General features: G+C 45.0%; 1 protein-coding gene across 4 annotated transcripts in view; it reads right to left on the reverse strand.

Moving 5' to 3' along the window:
- Positions 1-274: 274 nt before the first annotated feature.
- The window catches only part of LOC126354246 (potassium voltage-gated channel protein Shab), a 1,056,422-nt gene continuing 1,037,474 nt past the window's right edge, over positions 275-19,222 (reverse strand). For all 4 annotated transcript variants that reach the window (XM_050003752.1, XM_050003751.1, XM_050003748.1 and 1 more), the window contains one exon: positions 275-1,085. In XM_050003752.1, coding sequence (XP_049859709.1) covers positions 283-1,085 — 803 coding nt within the window. In that variant the 3' untranslated portion in view covers positions 275-282. The remainder of the gene's footprint in view (positions 1,086-19,222) is intronic.

Genomic DNA, 19,222 nt, shown 5'->3' on the forward strand with positions numbered 1-19,222 from the left:
CAATATGGCGCCTCACAAATTTGTGCTGAAGGATGATGGCTTACCTGTGACGTAGGTGGCGTTGTGCCATCTCATTGGTCAACGCTTAAACGCACGCTTAGGATATGTGACATACTAGATACTCCGAACGTGCTATTCCTCGCTATGACCTCAGAAACTCGGCACGCCCAACGCTCAACGTTCGGATGCTCGGCCCGTGTGCCGACGGCTTTAGCCTCTGAGGTTGAGATTGTCACGCTGGAGAGAATAGGAGGAGCAGACGCGCCGTACCTCCAGTAACTGCTACGACTTGGGGAAGTCGTGGCAGTGGTGTCGCGCCGGGGTGGCGCCTGCGGCCAGCAGCTTGGTCTCCTCGGTAGGCGAGTGCTCCTCGGCGGGCGGCGGCGGGCAGATGTAGAGAGGCGAGTCGAGGCAGCAGCCGCCGTCCGCCGGGCCGCCGTCGCCGTCACCACCGCCGCCGCCGCCCGCCGACGAGCACTCGAGCCGCTCCTTGTTGCGGTTCTCGACGGCGGCCTCGTCGCGCGCGTGCTTCTCGCCGCCACCCAGGAGGTCGTCCAGCAGCACCAGGGGCGACTTGAGCCCCGAAGACGAGCGCCCGCCACTGCCGCCGCCTCCGCCGCCGCCCCCGTCGAGGCCGACGAACTTGATGGGCAGCGCGTGCGGCTTGGTGCCGGACTTGGGCCCGATGGCGCGCGGCTGCAGCGGCAAGCGGTGGGCGGCGGCGGGCGTGGCGGGCGGCGACAGCGGCAGCTTGCTGGGCGAGTAGTCCGAGCCCGAGCCGGAGCCCGCGTCGCCCGCGCCGCCCATGCAGCCGCAGCCGCCGGCGCCCGCCGCCCCCATCCCGGAGCTGGCGCTGTTGTCCGACGAGATGAGCTTCTCCGTCTCCGGGTCGTCGCTGCCCGCGCCTCCCCCGCCGCCGCAGCTGCCGCCACTGCCGCCGCCCCCGCCGCGGCCGTTGCGCGACATCGAGTAGCTCGCGTCCGACTTCTTGAGGATCGATTTCGACCGCCGGTGTGTGTCTGGCGTGGGGCTGGCCCGTGAATCAATGGAGTCCACCGACAGCGATGACTTGCTGCCGTTTTTCCCTGTGAATGCAGAATAATGAATTCAGAATATCCCGCAGTGACCACCACAGTTATTTAGTTCATGCACACTTCATTATAACCCCACAGACGCCGGACCAAAGAAACTGAGGTCGCACGTCTGTCACTGCACGTTAAAACAAATACCCCTATTAGGAAAAAAATGTAAATATCCAGACTGCAATTAAATGATCTTCATTTTAGGTTAAATTTTCTGTATTTTGGTGTCATAAATACATAAATATATAGTGAGAAGATCCTCAAGAATGCAGACAATGTCATTAAACAAGAATACGTCATACACTGCATGACGAAAAGCATAATCCTCAAGGTGAGAGAAAAGATGGTTCAAATGGCTCTGAGCCCTATCTGACGTCATCAGTCCCCTAGAATATTGAACTACTTAATCCTAACTAATCTAAGGACATCACACACGTCCATGCCCGAGGCAGGATTCGAACCTGGGACCGTAGCGATCGCGCGGTTCCAGACTATAGCGCCTAGAACCGCTCGGCCACTTTGGCCGGCGGAGAAGAGATCATAAAACAAGACCACACAGTAGACTGACAAAAAAGTGACACAAAAGGTGAAGCACCCTGAAGGGGAAGAAGAAACTAGTTGAGAGAATATATATTATTATTGTAACGATAGCAAAATCGAGTCTTACTTAAGGAGAAGCTGGCAGTCTGATTTAGATAGGGATGGTGTCATAAAGCCGTTGTATTCTCTGGTGACTACTATTGTTGCTAATGATCCTTAATACCATCGATACTGGCAATACGACGGAGTTGACGTCCGAGCTGGTCCTATGGACTATCGGATCTTGCTGCACAGTGGAATATCTCAACATCGTGCAGACAGTTCATAGAGACACGCGCCATGTGTGGACGAGTATTGTCCTGTTGGGAAATGGCACCACGATACTGTTGCACGAGAGAAAACACATGAGAGTGCCGGCTGTCCGTGACGTCCCGTCGTGCCGTCACAGTTCCCTCAGTCACTACTAGCCGTACCCTGAATTCCTATCCGATGGCTCCCAACATCATAACACCATGAGTAACAAGGCTCTGCCTTTCCAAACCACTGGAAAAATGGGACGTCTTGCCAGGTTGATGGTCGTCCCGGGTAGTCTAGAACCGCGATACATTGCTAAACAAAGTGCGACGCCATTTATATGCAGTTCAAGCTTCCCGGTCACATCTTCACATCACACGCACCCGTTTATGTTGTGGTGTTAACGACAGCCCTTGCATGGGACGGTGCTTCCTTAATCCGGATACTGCTAGTTTCCGACCAGTGGTATATGATGACACAGAATTTTGCAGGGAGTCAGGGAGTCCAATACTCTTCTTAGGACATCAGGCGAAAAAGTAAAGGGATTACGATGTACTTGGTGCACAACACAGCCATCCTTTCTTATAGTGGTGGGATGCTGTCGTCCGGAACCTTGACGACGAATATGTCTGGCTTCACTTTACCACGCAGCGCAACGCTGGACCATTGGCACATCCAAAAAATGGTTCAAATGGCTCTGAGCACTATGGGACTTAACATCTTAGGTCATCAGTCCCCTAGAACTTAGAGCTATTGAAACCTAACTAACCTAAGGACACCACACACATCCGTTCCCGAGGCACGATTCGAACCTGTGACCGTAGCAGTCGCGCGGTTCCGGACTGAGCGCCTAGAACCGCGAGACCACCGCGGCCGGCTTGGCACATCCGAACGTCCCTCAAATCTGGATACTGCACGACTCGACCTTCTGGTCAAATAGAGAACCACGATAAGGCCTATTGGAACTCTGTCAGGTTTGATGACGCTGTCCCATACGAATACGCGGCACTCTGTTCCCTCCACAGTGATCACTTAACATGTGATACTGTTGACGTCCCTGATATACTCTACCAGACGTGGTAAGAACACTAACCACTAATGCACTCTCGTGACCATTCTACCTGTCGTAGACAATTGCAACTTCAATCATTTGCATATCCACCAGTAGTGAGAACGTGTATGACATTACATTGACATTCCGTGATGTCTTGTGGGTGATTCATATTTTTTTTTTTTTTTTTTTTGCCAGGCGGTGCACATGTTTACAAAAAGGGATAATCTAACGCCTGTTTCGAGATCCTAAGTAAAATGTTTGAAGAGTAAAACTAAAACAAACAGAGGACCGCGCGATGCAGGCCGCCGTCTCATTCTTTGGCATATAGTGTCTGCAGGGGCACAGAATGAGCACACTGCTCTCCCAGCTATGGTCGGATTCCTAACACTGGAGGTGCTACTTCTCATTCAAGCAGCTCCTCAACTCATCACGAGACTGAGTCAACTCCTATTGAACTTCCCAATGAAAATTCTCTGGCATTACGATTACAGAACACTGTTCCTCCGAAGTCAAAGAAACCTTAAACTGCCGGCCGATGTGGCCGTGCGGTTCTAGGCGCTTCAGTCTGGACCGCGTGACCGCTACGGTCGCAGGTTCGAATCCTGCCTCGGGCATGGATGTGTGTGATGTCCTTAGGTTAGTTAGGTTTAAGTAGTTCTATGTTCTAGGGGACTGATGACCAAAGATGTTAAGTCCCATAGTTCTCAGAGCCATTTCAACCATCTTAAACATACACTCCTGGAAATGGAAAAAAGAACATATTGACACCGGTGTGTCAGATCCACCATACTTGCTCCGGACACTGCGAGAGAGCTGTACAAGCAATGATCACACGCGCGGCACAGCGGACACACCAGGAACCGCGGTGTTGGCCGTCGAATGGCGCTAGCTGCGCAGAATTTGTGCACCGCCGCCGTCAGTGTCAGCCAGTTTGCCGTGGCATACGGAGCTCCATCGCAGTCTTTAACACTGGTAGCATGCCGCGACAGCGTGGACGTGAACCGTATGTGCAGTTGACGGACTTTGAGCGAGGGCGTATAGTGGGCATGCGGGAGGCCGGGTGGACGTACCGCCGAATTGCTCAACACGTGGGGCGTGAGGTCTCCACAGTACATCGATGTTGTCGCCAGTGGTCGGCGGAAGGTGCACGTGCCCGTCGACCTGGGACCGGACCGCAGCGACGCACGGATGCACGCCAAGACCGTAGGATCCTACGCAGTGCCATAGGGGACCGCACCGCCACTTCCCAGCAAATTAGGGACACTGTTGCTCCTGGGGTATCGGCGAGGACCATTCGCAACCGTCTCCATGAAGCTGGGCTACGGTCCCGCACACCGTTAGGCCGTCTTCCGCTCACGCCCCAACATCGTGCAGCCCGCCTCCAGTGGTGTCGCGACAGGCGTGAATGGAGGGACGAATGTAGACGTGTCGTCTTCAGCGATGAGAGTCGCTTCTGCCTTGGTGCCAATGATGGTCGTATGCGTGTTTGGCGCCGTGCAGGTGAGCGGCACACTCAGGACTGCATACGACCGAGGCACACAGGGCCAACACCCGGCATCATGGTGTGGGGAGCGATCTCCTACACTGGCCGTACACGTCTGGTGATCGTCGAGGGGACACTGAATAGTGCACGGTACATCCAAACCGTCATCGAACCCATCGTTCTACCATTCCTAGACCGGCAAGGGAACTTGCTGTTCCAACAGGACAATGCACGTCCGCATGTATCCCGTGGCACCCAACGTGCTCTAGAAAGTGTAAGTCAACTACCCTGGCCAGCAAGATCTCCGGATCTGTTCCCCATTGAGCATGTTTGTGACTGGATGAAGCGTCGCCTCACGCGGTCTGCACGTCCAGCACGAACGCTGGTCCAACTGAGGCGCCAGGTGGAAATGGCATGTCAAGCCGTTCCACAGGACTACATGCAGCATCTCTACGATCGTCTCCATGGGAGAATAGCAGCCTGAATTGCTTCGAAAGGTGGATATACACTGTACTAATGCCGACATTGTGCATGCTCTGTTGCCTGTGTCTATGTGCCTGTAGTTCTGTCAGTGTGATCATGTGATGTATCTGACCCCAGGAATGTGTAAATAAAGTTTCCCCTTCCTGGGACAATGAATTCACGGTGTTCTTATTTCAATTTCCAGGAGTGTATTTTCATTTAAGGGATAATAAATTTACCACATACCATGTAAAATATAAAATACACTGAGGTGCGCATGATAATTTTTACGCTATTGTAAGCCACTAATTTATTTTGAGTAAATTACTGCAGTGAAGAAGTCCGTAAGTCAGATTTTACGTAACATCCATGTTGTCTGGTATTATCAGTATTAAATACACACCAAGGAGCGTCAAATAAAATTAGACAAATGGAACAAAGAAAATAAACTTTTAATTATTTCAAAAATTTTAGCCAAAGCTGTTAATGCGTTTATCCCATTCTGAGAGCAAACGGTCAGTATGTTCACGGAAAAAGGTTTGTGGTTGCCTACGGAGCCATAATTATATACATGCGTGCATCTCTTTGTCCGAAGCAAATCAGTAGTCACGAATGTCTTTCACTAGGGTTCAAAAAATGTGGAAATCGCATAGGGAGAGATCACCTCAATCAACACACGGCTGTACGTGGACACTTACTTTGCAAGAACTGACGCGCGCCATTGAGTCCAAGCACCCAGGAATATTGATGGACGGCATCAAAATGTTGCAAGATGGTGCTCGCCCACATGTTCCAAGGGTAAACATCCACCTTACAGTCACGATCTCTTCCCATGCGAGTTCCATATTTTTTAAGTGCTGAAGAAAGACATTTGTGACCGTTGATTTGTTTCGCACGAAGAGGTGCGCTCCTGGGCACGAACATTTTTCCTTAGGTAACCGCAATATTTTTTGACGAAGACGTTGGCTGTCTTATCTTACAAAGGGATAAATGCGTTAACAGTTATGACGTTTAATTACGAAATAATAAACGGTTTACTTACCTTTTTTCATGTGTCTCGTTTTTCATGTGACTGCCCTTTACGCAGGACGTCTGTCCTAAGAGTCGTCAGGTGCATTTTCTCTAGTTCAAATGGCTCTGAGCACTATGGGGCTTAACATCTGTGGTCATCAGTCCCCTAGAACGTAGAACTACTTAAACCTAACTAACCTAAGGACATCACTCACTTCCAACCCCCGAGGCAGGATTCGAACCTGCGACCGTAGCGGTCGCGCGGCTCCAGACTGAAGCGTCTAGAACTGCTCGGCATCTCCGGCCAGCCATTTTCTCTGGTGTTTCGGCACATATTTGCAATTTCGTTTTTGCAACGTGTAACTGACAAACAAATACTGCTTGTCACATGTTTCGTGTGTCGTCCAGCGTCGGCGGAATGCGTAGGTTTGTTTTCCGGTTCAAACAAAATAATTTTTAAATCGGAATTTTACGTGTTCATTCGATGGACCGCTGCAAGATTAGTCTAGTGCGATAGTCGTTTTACCGATACTGATTAACATGTACAGTAAAACTCGCGGCATAACCGATACTGGCCAGCAGGTGTAGCCGTGCGGTTCTAGGCGCTTCAGTCTGCAAGCGCGTAACTGCTACGGTCGCAGGTTCAAATCCTGCCTCGGGCATGGATGTGTGTGATGTCCTTAGGTTAGGTTTAAGTAGTTCTAAGTTCTAGGGGACTGATGACCTCAGATGTTAAGTCCCATAGTGCTCAGAGCCATTTGAATTTTAACCGATACTCCATCAGCGGCTCAGCAGCGCACTTCTGCTTGGCAGTGGCACTCAGCGCGGGTCATTTAGGTGCTGTCGTTGCTGGCATACTGGTTATTCCTCGTGTTTTACTGTCACTGTTAATAGATATCGGTAAAACGAACGCCGCACTAGACTAATTTGGGACCGATCTGTCGAATGGGCACGAAAAACTCTACTTTTATTTCTTTCTTCTTTTTTTTGTAACGGGAAGTATACCGACGCTTTCCATCGACGCTGGGCGTCGCATGAAAGACTTGATGACCAGCATTTTTTTGGGATCACTCCAGCTACACGATGCAAAAACAAAACTGCAAATATCTGCCGAGAAGCTAGAGAAAATGCACCTGACAACTCGTAGGAGAGCCACTCTATGTAATGGGAAGGAGTATTCAGAGTACCCCATTCCTTGAACAGTCCTCTGGACGACATTCTTGAGCTCACACAACAAATGCTTACTATCATCCATTTTTGTCTCCGAGAGCTTCAGTTTGGCTTGATGAGTTAGCCCAGAAACTGACCCCATATGACATTACTATGCCATGATCGACTTCGAGGTTTGTAACCTCATCGTCTTACGTACCTGACATAAGTACGGTTTTATACATCGATTTTGTGAAAATGAGAGGATGCAGATCACTGAACTTGCATTGTAACCTTCGAACATCATTTACATCTTCATTAAGCGGAATAGGCCCATAAGACCTGATGACGATAATTAAGTGATCGAAACTAGTAATCATTTGTGATAACTTGCGACTGAGACTATTGAAATAAATATTTTTAAAGATATTTGTCGATATTACACAATTACTGGTAAGAGGCAGGAGCAAATGCTGAACAGAAATTTTTGTTACGTTATGTTAAGTAATTTTAGTGGCTAGGCAATATACGTCCAGTTTCCAATCGCACTAAATTTAGGAGCCTCGCAGAGTGTTTCCCATTTCACCATCTGATTGGTAGGTGAGGTACTGAAAATCCAGAATCTCTTTCAGACTCGACATCGGAAACGATTTTCCCTCCATTCCTATCTTGATGTCGAACCATTCTTCTTCTTTATGGCACTTTACGCCCTTCTGTCCTAGGCGGGTGGTAGCTGGTTAGCTACTCTGTGTTTGGCTGTCTGTGAGAACACTGAAGACATCTCATTCAAGACGCCAAATATCTCCCCATTACGCACTTCGTCGTAGATATGAGTGCCTTGAAACTGCAGTCTCCCTCTGCCATGAAGGATCTATAAACAGAACGTGTTCTGGTGTCCTTTTTCTTAAAAAACTTTTGCGTCCGAATTTTCTGTGGCTGAATCTCACAAATGAAATGACAAAAGTAGCGTCGTTAAAGGGAGCAACCAAAATTATTGAATTTTCTCTGAAAAGTTTTTATGTTTACTGAGACTGTTCGATTATAAAGTGACGAGACAAACAAACTGGTACATCTGGCTAGTATCGTGTTAGCCACAGCGAGTACGCAGAAGTGGCGCAACACGACGTAGCGTAGGCTAGACTAATGTCTTAAGTAGTGCTGGAGGGAATTGACACCATGAATCCTGCAGGGCTGCCCATAAATCCGTATGAATACGAGAGGGTGGAGATCTCTTCTGAACAGCACATGTCAAGGCATCCCAGATATGCACAATAATGTTCATATTTGGGGAGTTTGGTGGGCAGCAGAAGTGCTTAAACTCAGAAGAGTGTTCCTGGATCCACTCTGTAGCAATTCTGGACGTATTGGGCGCCGCATCGCCCTGCTTGAATTGCCCCCGTCCGTTGTAATGCATACTGAATATGAATGGATACATGTGATCAGGCAGGATGGTTACGCACTGTCACCTGTCAGAGTAATATCTAGATGCATCATGGGTCCCATATCATCCCAAGTGGATACGTCTCATACAATTACAGACCCTCCACCAGCTCGAACAGTCCTTGCTGAAATCCAGGATCCACAGATTCATGAGATTGTCTCCATACCCGTACACGTCCATCCGCTCGATACAATTTGAAACTAGTCCGACCAGGCAACATGTTTCCAGTCATCAACAGTGCAATGTTGGTGTTGACGGGTCCACGTGAGGCGTCAAGCTTTGTGTCATGCAGTCAACAAGAGTACACGAGTGGGCCTTCAGCTCCGAAAGCCCATATCGATGATGTTTCGTTGAATGTTTCGCACGCCGATACTTGTTGATGGCCCGCCACTGAAATCTGCAGCAATTTGCGAAAGTGTTGCCCTTCTGTCACGTTGTACGATTCTCTTCAGTCGTCGTTGGTCCCGTTCGTTTCTTTTTCCGGCAGCAGCGATGTCGGAAATTTGGTTTTTACCGGATTCCTGATATTCACGGTACACTCGTGAGATGGTCGTACAGGAAAATCCCCGCTTCATCGCTGCCTCGGAGGTGCTGTGTCCCATCGCTCGTGTGCCGACTATAACACCTCGTTCAAACTCACTTAAATCTTGATAACCTGTCATTGTAGCAACAATAACCGGTCTAACATTTGCGCCAGACATTTGTTATCTTATATAGGGGTTGCCGACCGCAGCTCCGTATTCTGCCAATTTACATATCTCGGTATTTGAATACGCATGCCTATACCAGTTTCTTCTGCGCTTTCGTGTATATTCCAAGAATCTTCCGCTCACTGACGAACTTCACTTGCACAAAGAAACAGAGATTTAGAAAAAAACACAGCTGCTTTTGAAATGCCTTTACTTATTGTAGTGGGCATAGAGCACTGACAAGCACATTATGTTTTAAAATGATGTATTTAGCTTTGATGTGATTAAAAAAGAACACAATTACCTGTTTTCGTCAGTACATGCTCGTTTCGGATCTTACTGATCTTGCCTCCTTACGATTAATGCAGTATTATATGGGGTCTGCAAGGGCAGATTTAATTTACTTTAAACATGAAAATATTGAAATATAGAGCAGACCCATAGCAGATACTTCCCTACCCCCCCCCCCCCCCCCCCCCCCATCTCCCTCGCTGCCATCCTGACTGAACGAACAGTCACACACAAAGACTTTGATAACGATAAAATCCTATTTCCTCTATCCTGCCCTCTCCCTCTTCTCTTTCTAGTGTTTAAGCGCATTGCAGGACAAATGAACAAGAACTGAACATTCGACGAAGTAGCAGTGAGACAAGAAAATTAATATTTTGAAGCGTGGATGCATTTATTCGAGATAATACATAATGTGCTGTCGATAATAACTATAAAAACTTCCATTTATGGACTCATATGAAAGATATGAGAAACAAGAGCATCATAAACTGATAAAAAAAGGCTAAAGGCTAACGCCAAACCTTCTACGAAGAATATATTGAAATTAAGCTGCTACAGATGTGGTACATACACTCACATAAAAGCGACTGTATATTACAGGTCACTGGTAGTACTTCATAAATAAAGGAAGCCAAATGCGTGCGGTATTAGATGAAATGCCTTTTATGTAGTTACTGAGACTCCCCACATAAAACAAGATAATAAAAATTATTTAACCTTTTTGAGCCCACTAATGACCTATGTTATGAAAGATCGAGCGCAGGAAGCATTCTGATTGTTGGAAGCTACAGAGGTTCTTTGGAGTACTCAAAATACATGGTCGCAGGATGCGGTCGTGAATAGAAATGAAAGCGAAGCATTTTGAACATCTGTAGTACTGATAATAAAACAAACAACACAAGAAGTGAGATGTTTGCATTTATTATCTTGTACCTAGCTTAAGTTAAATGCAAGAAAATCGGAAATGACGTGATGGAGTCTACCAACCCATGACACTGCTACAGCTGAAATACACGGTTCATATCAAGTCTTCAATCACATCATACAAGTTCAAACCTCCAATGACTGTAAGTGTTATGAGGTATGGTGCTTCAGTATTGTAATATGACAGTATGACATTACTGATTGGCAGAGGCGGCTATATCGACGTCGTAATACACAGAGAGTAGAGACGAAACAATGTGATTACAGCAGTGACAGCGGTGGAGAATTATTAATAATTGTCGAAGTAATGTAAATATATTCCATAACAGAATAGTCGAAAAGAAAGGTTCAAGTCATTGTGTACATAACAAAGCAGTCTTACATAGTGATCAAGCACACGATCTATTCTGTAGTGGTCTCCAGCCTGGTGATACCATGTTCTTTAGATAAAGAAGATTTAGAAGGTTCCCATGTCTGGGCACTTTAGGACATCTGTAAGGTGGTTACCAATTACTTTGTCCACTCCTGATCTTGTGATTTGGCATACAAATATACTACGTACGTTCTACTATGCAGTCGAAGGCATCCACGTTAAACAGTGAGCCCCAACTTTTTTACTAAAGGTGTCGTTTTGTATGAGACGTGCTATCCCCAGGCGAACGTTACGCTTCACCTAGGACACTTTATAGAACTACCGACGCAGGCTGGTTCCGTTAATGGAGATGGACAGTGCAGTTTCGTGAGACACAATAGTATATGAATACAACGTGGGGTGCGTATAAATTAATGACGTCATAGCCTATTTCGCAACGAATGGCGGTGAATAATAACGTAACGGAATAATTTAATTGTAAAGTCGGCGATTTGTGTGTCACTAAGTACCAAAAACATGACGGACTGATTGCAGCACTGACGGTGTTGTGGAGCACAATGTTTATGCCCTGTTTTAATAATAGCACTGCTATGTCGTATTTAGCAGAATCAGGGTAGCTTATTAAAGCCGAATTAGATAGAATATAGTTAATGGTCTACCTGTTCTCCACTAGGCGAACTGCATAAACGTTGTTAACACCACACAGCGACTGTTCTGTAAGGTATTCGTTAACTGACATCACATGGAAGCGGTCGGCACAGAGTAGAGTGGAGCATATCGTAAATAATATTTGATGGTGTTTAATACACTTAAGGGTTCTCGCACAGGGTCAAAAAACACGATCGATCCTGTTCCCATCAATAAGATTCTGTTGTACCTTACTTGGATTCCGAATGCAGCGGTATTCAGCCCCATTACATATGAGCTGCAAATTAAGCTCTGACAGTAACATCGTTTACAGAGTTAAATAAACTGATGGAATAGCAGCTTTGAATGATAATTTAGAAGCACTCCATAGCAGCCTGCTGTCATATTCAAATCTGGAGCCTCTCTGCGTACAGAAAAAACGTTAAACGATGTGTGGAGTTTTGCAGTTTGTATACTGGGGCGATAAGCCCCTAAGCACAGTTAACGTGTCACGTGGAAAAGAAGATAACAATGAAATGTAGAGAATCGAAATCAAGAAACGAAAACTGGAGTACAACGCATAGATATCACTCTTGTCAATGTGTTGTCTGTAAGCACTACAAACAAAACAATGCAACCGCCAGTCTTTTACATTATCGCACAGTGCAAACATTACGCTCCAGCTACGAGACTTTGTAGAACTACCGAAGGAAAATGTTTACGTCGGAAGTTGTATTTGTGATGCCATACTAAAATTTTGTTGTAACAAGAAGACATATGGGCAATTGATAACATGGACCCCGCCGTAAGTATTATGCAATGCTTGATTCTGCGGAAACGGGTTCTATCATTGTCCAAAGACTGAGAGTCTGAATCAGAGACTGAGACGGTTCTGAAACCGTGTAGGCCTCAGATTCCTCAACTTTCATAGTAGGGTGGTGGAGTTTCGGGTTCCGCAAAATAGGTGAGGACTCCATTATACGCAGCAGGCGGCTACTCTGGTTGCACGGGCTGCGTGGTGTAGACTGGGCAGTTTTTTTCATGTTAGTACGTCTCGGGGAAATAAAACAAGGGCTTCAGTCTCAAAGGATGCGGGTCGAATACGGGAAGAATGTAGATTTAGTAACCATCAGTATAGCTGTTGTAAATTGTCGTAGCTATGTTGGGAAAGTACTGGTGCTCCAAGGGATAATACAAAGCACTGATGCTCAAATCACTGTAGGCACTAAAAGCTGGCTAAAGCCGGAGATAATTGCTGTCTAAACTTTTGTGAAGGATCTGAAGGCGTTCAGAAATGATAGGCTGATAATATTTGACGGTGTCGTGGTTTTTGCTGTTAGAAGTATTTTATCTTGTAGCGAAACTGAAGTAGATAGTTCCTGTGAGTTAGTACGGGTAGAGGTAAATTTTGGCAACCGCAATAAAATAATAACTGGATCAATTTACCGATCTCCCTACTCAGATGCTGAAAGACTCGAGTCTAATGCCAAACACGTGCGCGACTCATATAATTGCAGTTGGTGGTGACTTCAGATGGTTCAGATGCCTCTAAGCACTATGGGACTTAACACCTGAGTCCCCTAGACTTGGAGCAACTTAAACTTAACTAACCTAAGGACATCACACACATTCATGCCCGAGGCAGGATTCGAACCTGCGACCGTAGCAGCACCGCGGTCCGGACTGGAGCACCTACCACAGCGGCCACAGCGGCCGGCGGTGGTGACTTCAATATACCCTCAATATGTTAGGGAAAATACATGTTTAAATCCGGAGGTAAGCGTAAAACATTATCCGAAATTGTGATAAACGCATTCTCTGAAAATTATTTCGAGCAGTTAGTTCATGAGCCCAGTCGAATAGTAAACGTTTGAGAAGACTCATTTGACTTCTAAGTACAAATAATCCTGAGCTAATGACGAGTATCTAAACGGATACAGGCATCTGTGGACACAGGATTGTCGTGGCGAGACTGAATACATGATTCTCAAATCCCCCTATTCAAGAAATCAGTTAAAAATTCGGTTGGCGCCTTCTACATCTACATCTACATTTATACTCCGCAAGCCACCCAACCGTGTGTGGCGGAGGGCACTTTACGTGCCACTGTCATTGCCTTCCTTTTCTGCTCCAGTCGCGTATGGTTCGCGGGAAGAACGACTGTCTGAAAGCCTCCGTGCGCGCTCGAATCTCTCTAATTTTACATTCGTGATCTCCTCGGGAGGTATAAGTAGGGGGAAGCAATATATTCGATACCTCATCGAGAAACGCACCCTCTCGAAACCTGGGGAGCAAGCTACACCGCGATGCAGAGCGCCTCTCTTGCAGAGTCTGCCACTTGAGTTTGCTAAACATCTCCGTAACGCTATCACGGTTACCAAATAACCCTGTGACGAAACGTGACGCTCTTCTTTGGATCTTCTGTATCTCCTCCGTCAACCCGATCTGGTACGGATCCCACACTGACGAGTAATACTCAAGTATAGGCCTAAAGAGAGACAATCGCCACTCCTTCCAAATTAACAATGTAAGTGTAGACCAAATGTAGCTTGAATTCAAAGAAATAGATCGACAGCTCTTGAGAGATTTATACCAAATAAATTAATAAACGACGGAGCTGATCCCTCTTGGCGCACAAAATGGGTCAAAACACTGTTGCAGGAACAAAGAGATCAGCATCCAAAATTTAAACTGACGCAAATTCCCCAAGACTGGTTATCTTTTACAGAAACTCGAAATTTAGCGCTGACTTCGATGCGTGATGCTTTCAATAGTTTCCACAACGAAACTTTTTCTCGAAATCTGGCAGAAAATCGAGAGAGATTCTGGTCATATATAACGTATGCTAGCGACAAGACACAATCAGTGACTTATCTGTGCAATAACAATGAAAATCGATGACAGTGCTGCTAAAGCAGAGTTGCTACACACCCTCCCGAAATTCCTTCACCAAAGAATATGAAGTAAATATTCAAGAATTAATAAAAAAACTCTTGCCCACACGAGTAAATTAGAAGTAGATATTCTCGGAGTAGCGAGGCAACTTAGTAAAGCAGGTCTTCCGGTCCAGACTGTAAGCCGATTAGGTAACTTGCAGAGTGTGCTGATACAATAGCTCCGTACTTAACATATAGAAGAGCTCTCTCGGCGAGAGATCCGCACCGAAAGACTGGAAAGCTGCACGGGTCACACAAATATTCAAGAAAGGTAGTAGGCGTAATCCACTAAATTATAGGCCCATACCATTAACGACGATATGCAGCAGGATTTTGGAATATATATTGTGTTCGAACATTATGAATTACCTCGAAGAAAAAAAGTATGTTGACAAAGAAGAAACACGGATTTAGAAAATATTGTTCTTGTGAAACACAACTAGCTCTTTACTCACACGAAGAGCTGAGTGCTATTGACAAGGGATTTCAAATTGTTTCCGTATTTCTCGATTTCCAGAAGGCTTTCGACACTGTACCACACAAGTGACTTGTAGTGAAATTACGTGCTTATGGAATATTGTCTCAGTTATGTGACTAGATTCCTGAATTATGTTCGGAGAGGTCGTAGTTCGTACCAATTGACGGAAAGTCATCGAGTAGTTTTATAGGATCTTTTCTGTTCCTTATCTATGTAAACTATTTGGGAGACAATCTGAGCAGCCGCCTTAGGTTGTTTGCAGATGATGCTGTCGTTTACCGTCTAGTAAAGTCATCAGAAGCTGAAAACAAATTGCAAAACGATCTGTTGTTGTTGTTGTTGTGGTCTTCAGTCCTGAGACTGGTTTGATGCAGCTCTCTATGCCACTCTATCCTGTGCAAGCTTCTTCATCTCCCAGTACCTACTGCAACCTACATCCTTCTGAATCTGCTTAGTGTATTCATCTGTTGGTCTCCCTCTACGATTTTTACCCTCCACGCTGCCTTCCAGTACTAAATTGGTGATCCCTTGATGCCTCAGAACATGTCCTACCAACCGATCCCGTCTTCTAGTCAAGTTGTGCCACAAACTTCTCTTCTCCCCAATTCTATTCAATACCTCCTCATTAGTTATGTGATCTACCTATCTAGTCTTCAGCATTCTTCTGTAGCACCACATTTCGAAAGCTTCTATTCTCTTCTTGTCTAAACTATTTATCGTCCATGTTTCACTTCCATACATGGCTACACTCCATACAAATACTTTCAGAAACGACTTCCTGACACTTAAATCAATACTCGATGTTAACAAACTTCTCTTCTTCAGAAACGCTTTCCTTGCCATTGTCAGGCTACATTTTATGTCCTATCTACTTCGACCATCATCAGTTATTTTGCTCCCCAAGTCGCAAAACTCCTTTACTACTTTAAGTGTCTCATTTCCTAGAAAAGATAAATGTATGGTGCGAAAATTGGTAATTGACGAAAAATAATGAGAATTGTGAAGACATTCACTAGAGTACTAAAATCCGTTAAATTTCGGTAATTTAGTGGATTACGCCTACTATCTTTCCTGAATATTTGTTTACTGGACTTTTTTTTCTTGTTTTCGTCCATACTACCAGTTTCCAAAACATGGAAAGCAAAGAACTTGCAGTAGAAGAGATTTGTTTCACAGTATCGAAGATCAAAATTTCTCGTAGCTCTTAAGGTTAGCATTTTCGACACTATTTTTACTGAGAATCTTTTACTTCTAGTATCGTGTACTTTCAACTGTATGCGTTTAGCCATTAATTACGATACTCCCTGTATAGACACTTTCATCTTTCCGATTTCTCTTCTTTGCTCCTGACCTATTTTCCATGAGCGCTCTTGATATTCACATAGCTCCTTCTCTTTTATCCAAACGCCACTTTAATTTTCCTGTAGGCGGTATCTGTCTTGACCCTAGTAAAATATGCTTCTAAATGCTTATATTTTTCATCTAGCCTATCCTGCTTAGCATTTTGAACTTCCTATCAATGTCATTTTTTAGACGTTCGTATTCCCTTTTGCCTGCTTCATTTGCTGCAATTTTATATTTTCCCTTTGCGTCAACGAAAGTCAATAATCTTGTTCTATCTAAAGATTTCTACTTGGACTTGTATTTGTACCGGTTTGATCCTCTGCTACCTTCACTGTTTCATCTCTCAATGCTACCCATTCGTCTTCTATTGTATTCCTTCCCCTGTTCTAGTTAATCAATGCCTAATGCATCCTCTGGAACTCTCAACAACCTCTGTTTCCTTCAATTTATCCACGTCTCATCTCTTAATTTCCCACCTTTTTCCAATTTATTCAGTTTTAATCTACAGTTCATAACCAGTAAATTGTGGTCAGAGTCTACTTCTGCTCGTAGAAATGTCTTACACTTTAAAATCTGATTCCGAAATTTGTGTCTTACCATTACATAATATAAATCGGAAACCTTCCGATGCCTCCAGGTCTCTTACACATATGCAACCTTCTTTCATCATTCTTAAACCAAGTGTTAGCTATGATTAAGTTATGCTCTGTGCAAATTTCTATCAGGCGGCTTTCTTATTCATTCATTCATTTTCCCCATTCCATATTCACTTAAAAATTTTCCTTCTCTTTCTTTTTCTACCACGACTTCCGGTCCCACATCTCAATTAAATTCCGTCTCCGTTAATGGTCTGAATAATTTCTTTAATCTCATCATACATTTCTTCAATCTCTTCATCATCTACGGAGCTGTGTGGCACATAGAGTTGTTCTATTGTGGTAGGTGTGATTTTCGTGGCTATCTTGGCTACGATATTGCGTTCACTTTGCTGTTCATATTAGCTTACCTTCATTCCTATTTTCTTATTCATTATTGTACTTACTGCCGCATTACCCTTATTTAATTTTGTATTTATAACCCTGAATTCGCCTGACGAGTTATGAAATATGAGCCCAGTTATATGAGGAGTTTATTGAAAAGTTAACATTTCAAATAATTTATGCTCATCAGCACAATATTTTTTTTAAGGAAGTGGCACCTCGCAATGACATATTCGATATTATTTCGCAGACAACTCGGTTTCTGACTGAAATGTTTTTGCTTCTATCGTCGTATACTTCGTCCCGTGTCAGTCTTCACTACTAATTATGATACATTCTCCCGGTCTGGACCCCCAAGCGGTCGCTTGTGTCGCTTGATCCTTAAACCGGCCGTAAGGTCCCAACATCCGTTAAGTACAGGTGACATTTTCTCATCATTTGAGGTCGCGATGCTAGTATTTCTTAGCAACGCTAATCTGTGTGCCTTCTGTGCATGATGAGCAGAAGTGCTTAAGAGGAGAGAGGGTGACTCCTATACCCTATAGAAAGGAGGTGGTTGTGGATGGTATGGCTGCCCCTTGTCTGTTATCGGACGAAATGTAAGCGGCATATCGCTGCACGCAGCTATCCGCCGATGGCATCCTATTTTGTTTCCTTCGTGCGTGATCGGTGGCAGCTGCTTCGCAAAACGAGAGAGTAGAAGTCCACCGAGATAGAGAGATGGAGACTCGCTCGTCCGAGTACACTACAGAATGTAGTATTGAAAGGTTTACTTAAGGTGCAAAAAGGCAATTACTTGGTGGTGCATGTACGTATGTGCCTTGTAATAGCGCAAACGATACTTTTCAGTGCAGAATTTAAGACGATTTGCGTATACTATAAATTATATTTGCATACGTCTGTCGCGGGGCTGACAGAAACATGTGTTTGAACAGTGAACTGCATCCTAAGAACGAACTGTTCAAATACCATACTGTGTCTTATATGATGGTGGCGAAATTATTATTGCAGTGTATAGAAAAGAATTCATTACCACAGTAGGAAGGACTTGATCATACTCACGAGAAGGTGATCTATAGATTTGTGTGTTTTAGTTGTGAAAGTGATTCCCATTAATGCACGAAAATAGCATGTAAACAGTCAGCCCTATAAAAAAACTGTGTTCAGAACATAACTGACCTTACCAAAGCGGTGTTACTTTAAATGGTATAGTAACACTCATTCCATCTCTGACGAACTTTTGGAGGCTACTGTGTTGGAACATTTCAGTATTTCTACAAATGACAGTGCCACAGAAGATGAACGATCTGTGCTGAAGCCATGCATAGGTGGTTTAGGGCCACGGTCGTTAAACAGACATTCCTAGTGTCTACCTGAGTGGTATCGAGAGGAAGTGCAAGAGGGAAGAGTCTGTCAAATAACAGCAGCTGCAGACTTTACTTTTCTTACTTCAGCTGGGCCACTTACTCCTATGCAATGGAATAGAAAATTTGAAAAACAGCGGTTCTAATCCGTATTTACAGCCATGTACACTGAATTCGAGTAAAAGGTAACCTCAGCTAATTCGACATTTAATACTGTTCTACGCAAAATTCTGGTGCAGCGACAACGATCAAAGTCACATGATGCTGTTGACAACAGTCAAATTTGACCGTGGCTCACGCCCAGTTTTCTCAAGATGACCAGTATTTTATGGTCGTATGGGATTCAGGTTGAGAGTGGACAAGTTACTCTTTCACCAATTTTTCGCATGCGGAAATTTAATAAACAATTTATTACAACCTGAGGCATCTTGAGTGAGACTTGGAAAGTTAACGGCCTGAGCAGACGTTGATAGAGTCTGGTAGGGCGCTAAAAGCATGAGATATTTTTATGATTATTAGCTCATAGAAACGGCATGTTGGGAGTTGAAAGCAATTGGCGGGGAGCCCATCCCTTAGTATATCTTGTCAGACAGGTCCACAGCCGTACAGGGCAGACAGGGCAGCCCATTCTTGAGACGGGTCTCCTGCAGAACAACGCCGCCCTTCCTACCGCAGCGCCAGCTGAAGCCAGGGCTGGGGC

Source organism: Schistocerca gregaria, chromosome 3 (assembly GCF_023897955.1).
Source record: "Schistocerca gregaria isolate iqSchGreg1 chromosome 3, iqSchGreg1.2, whole genome shotgun sequence".
NCBI classification, from domain to species: domain Eukaryota; kingdom Metazoa; phylum Arthropoda; class Insecta; order Orthoptera; family Acrididae; genus Schistocerca; species Schistocerca gregaria.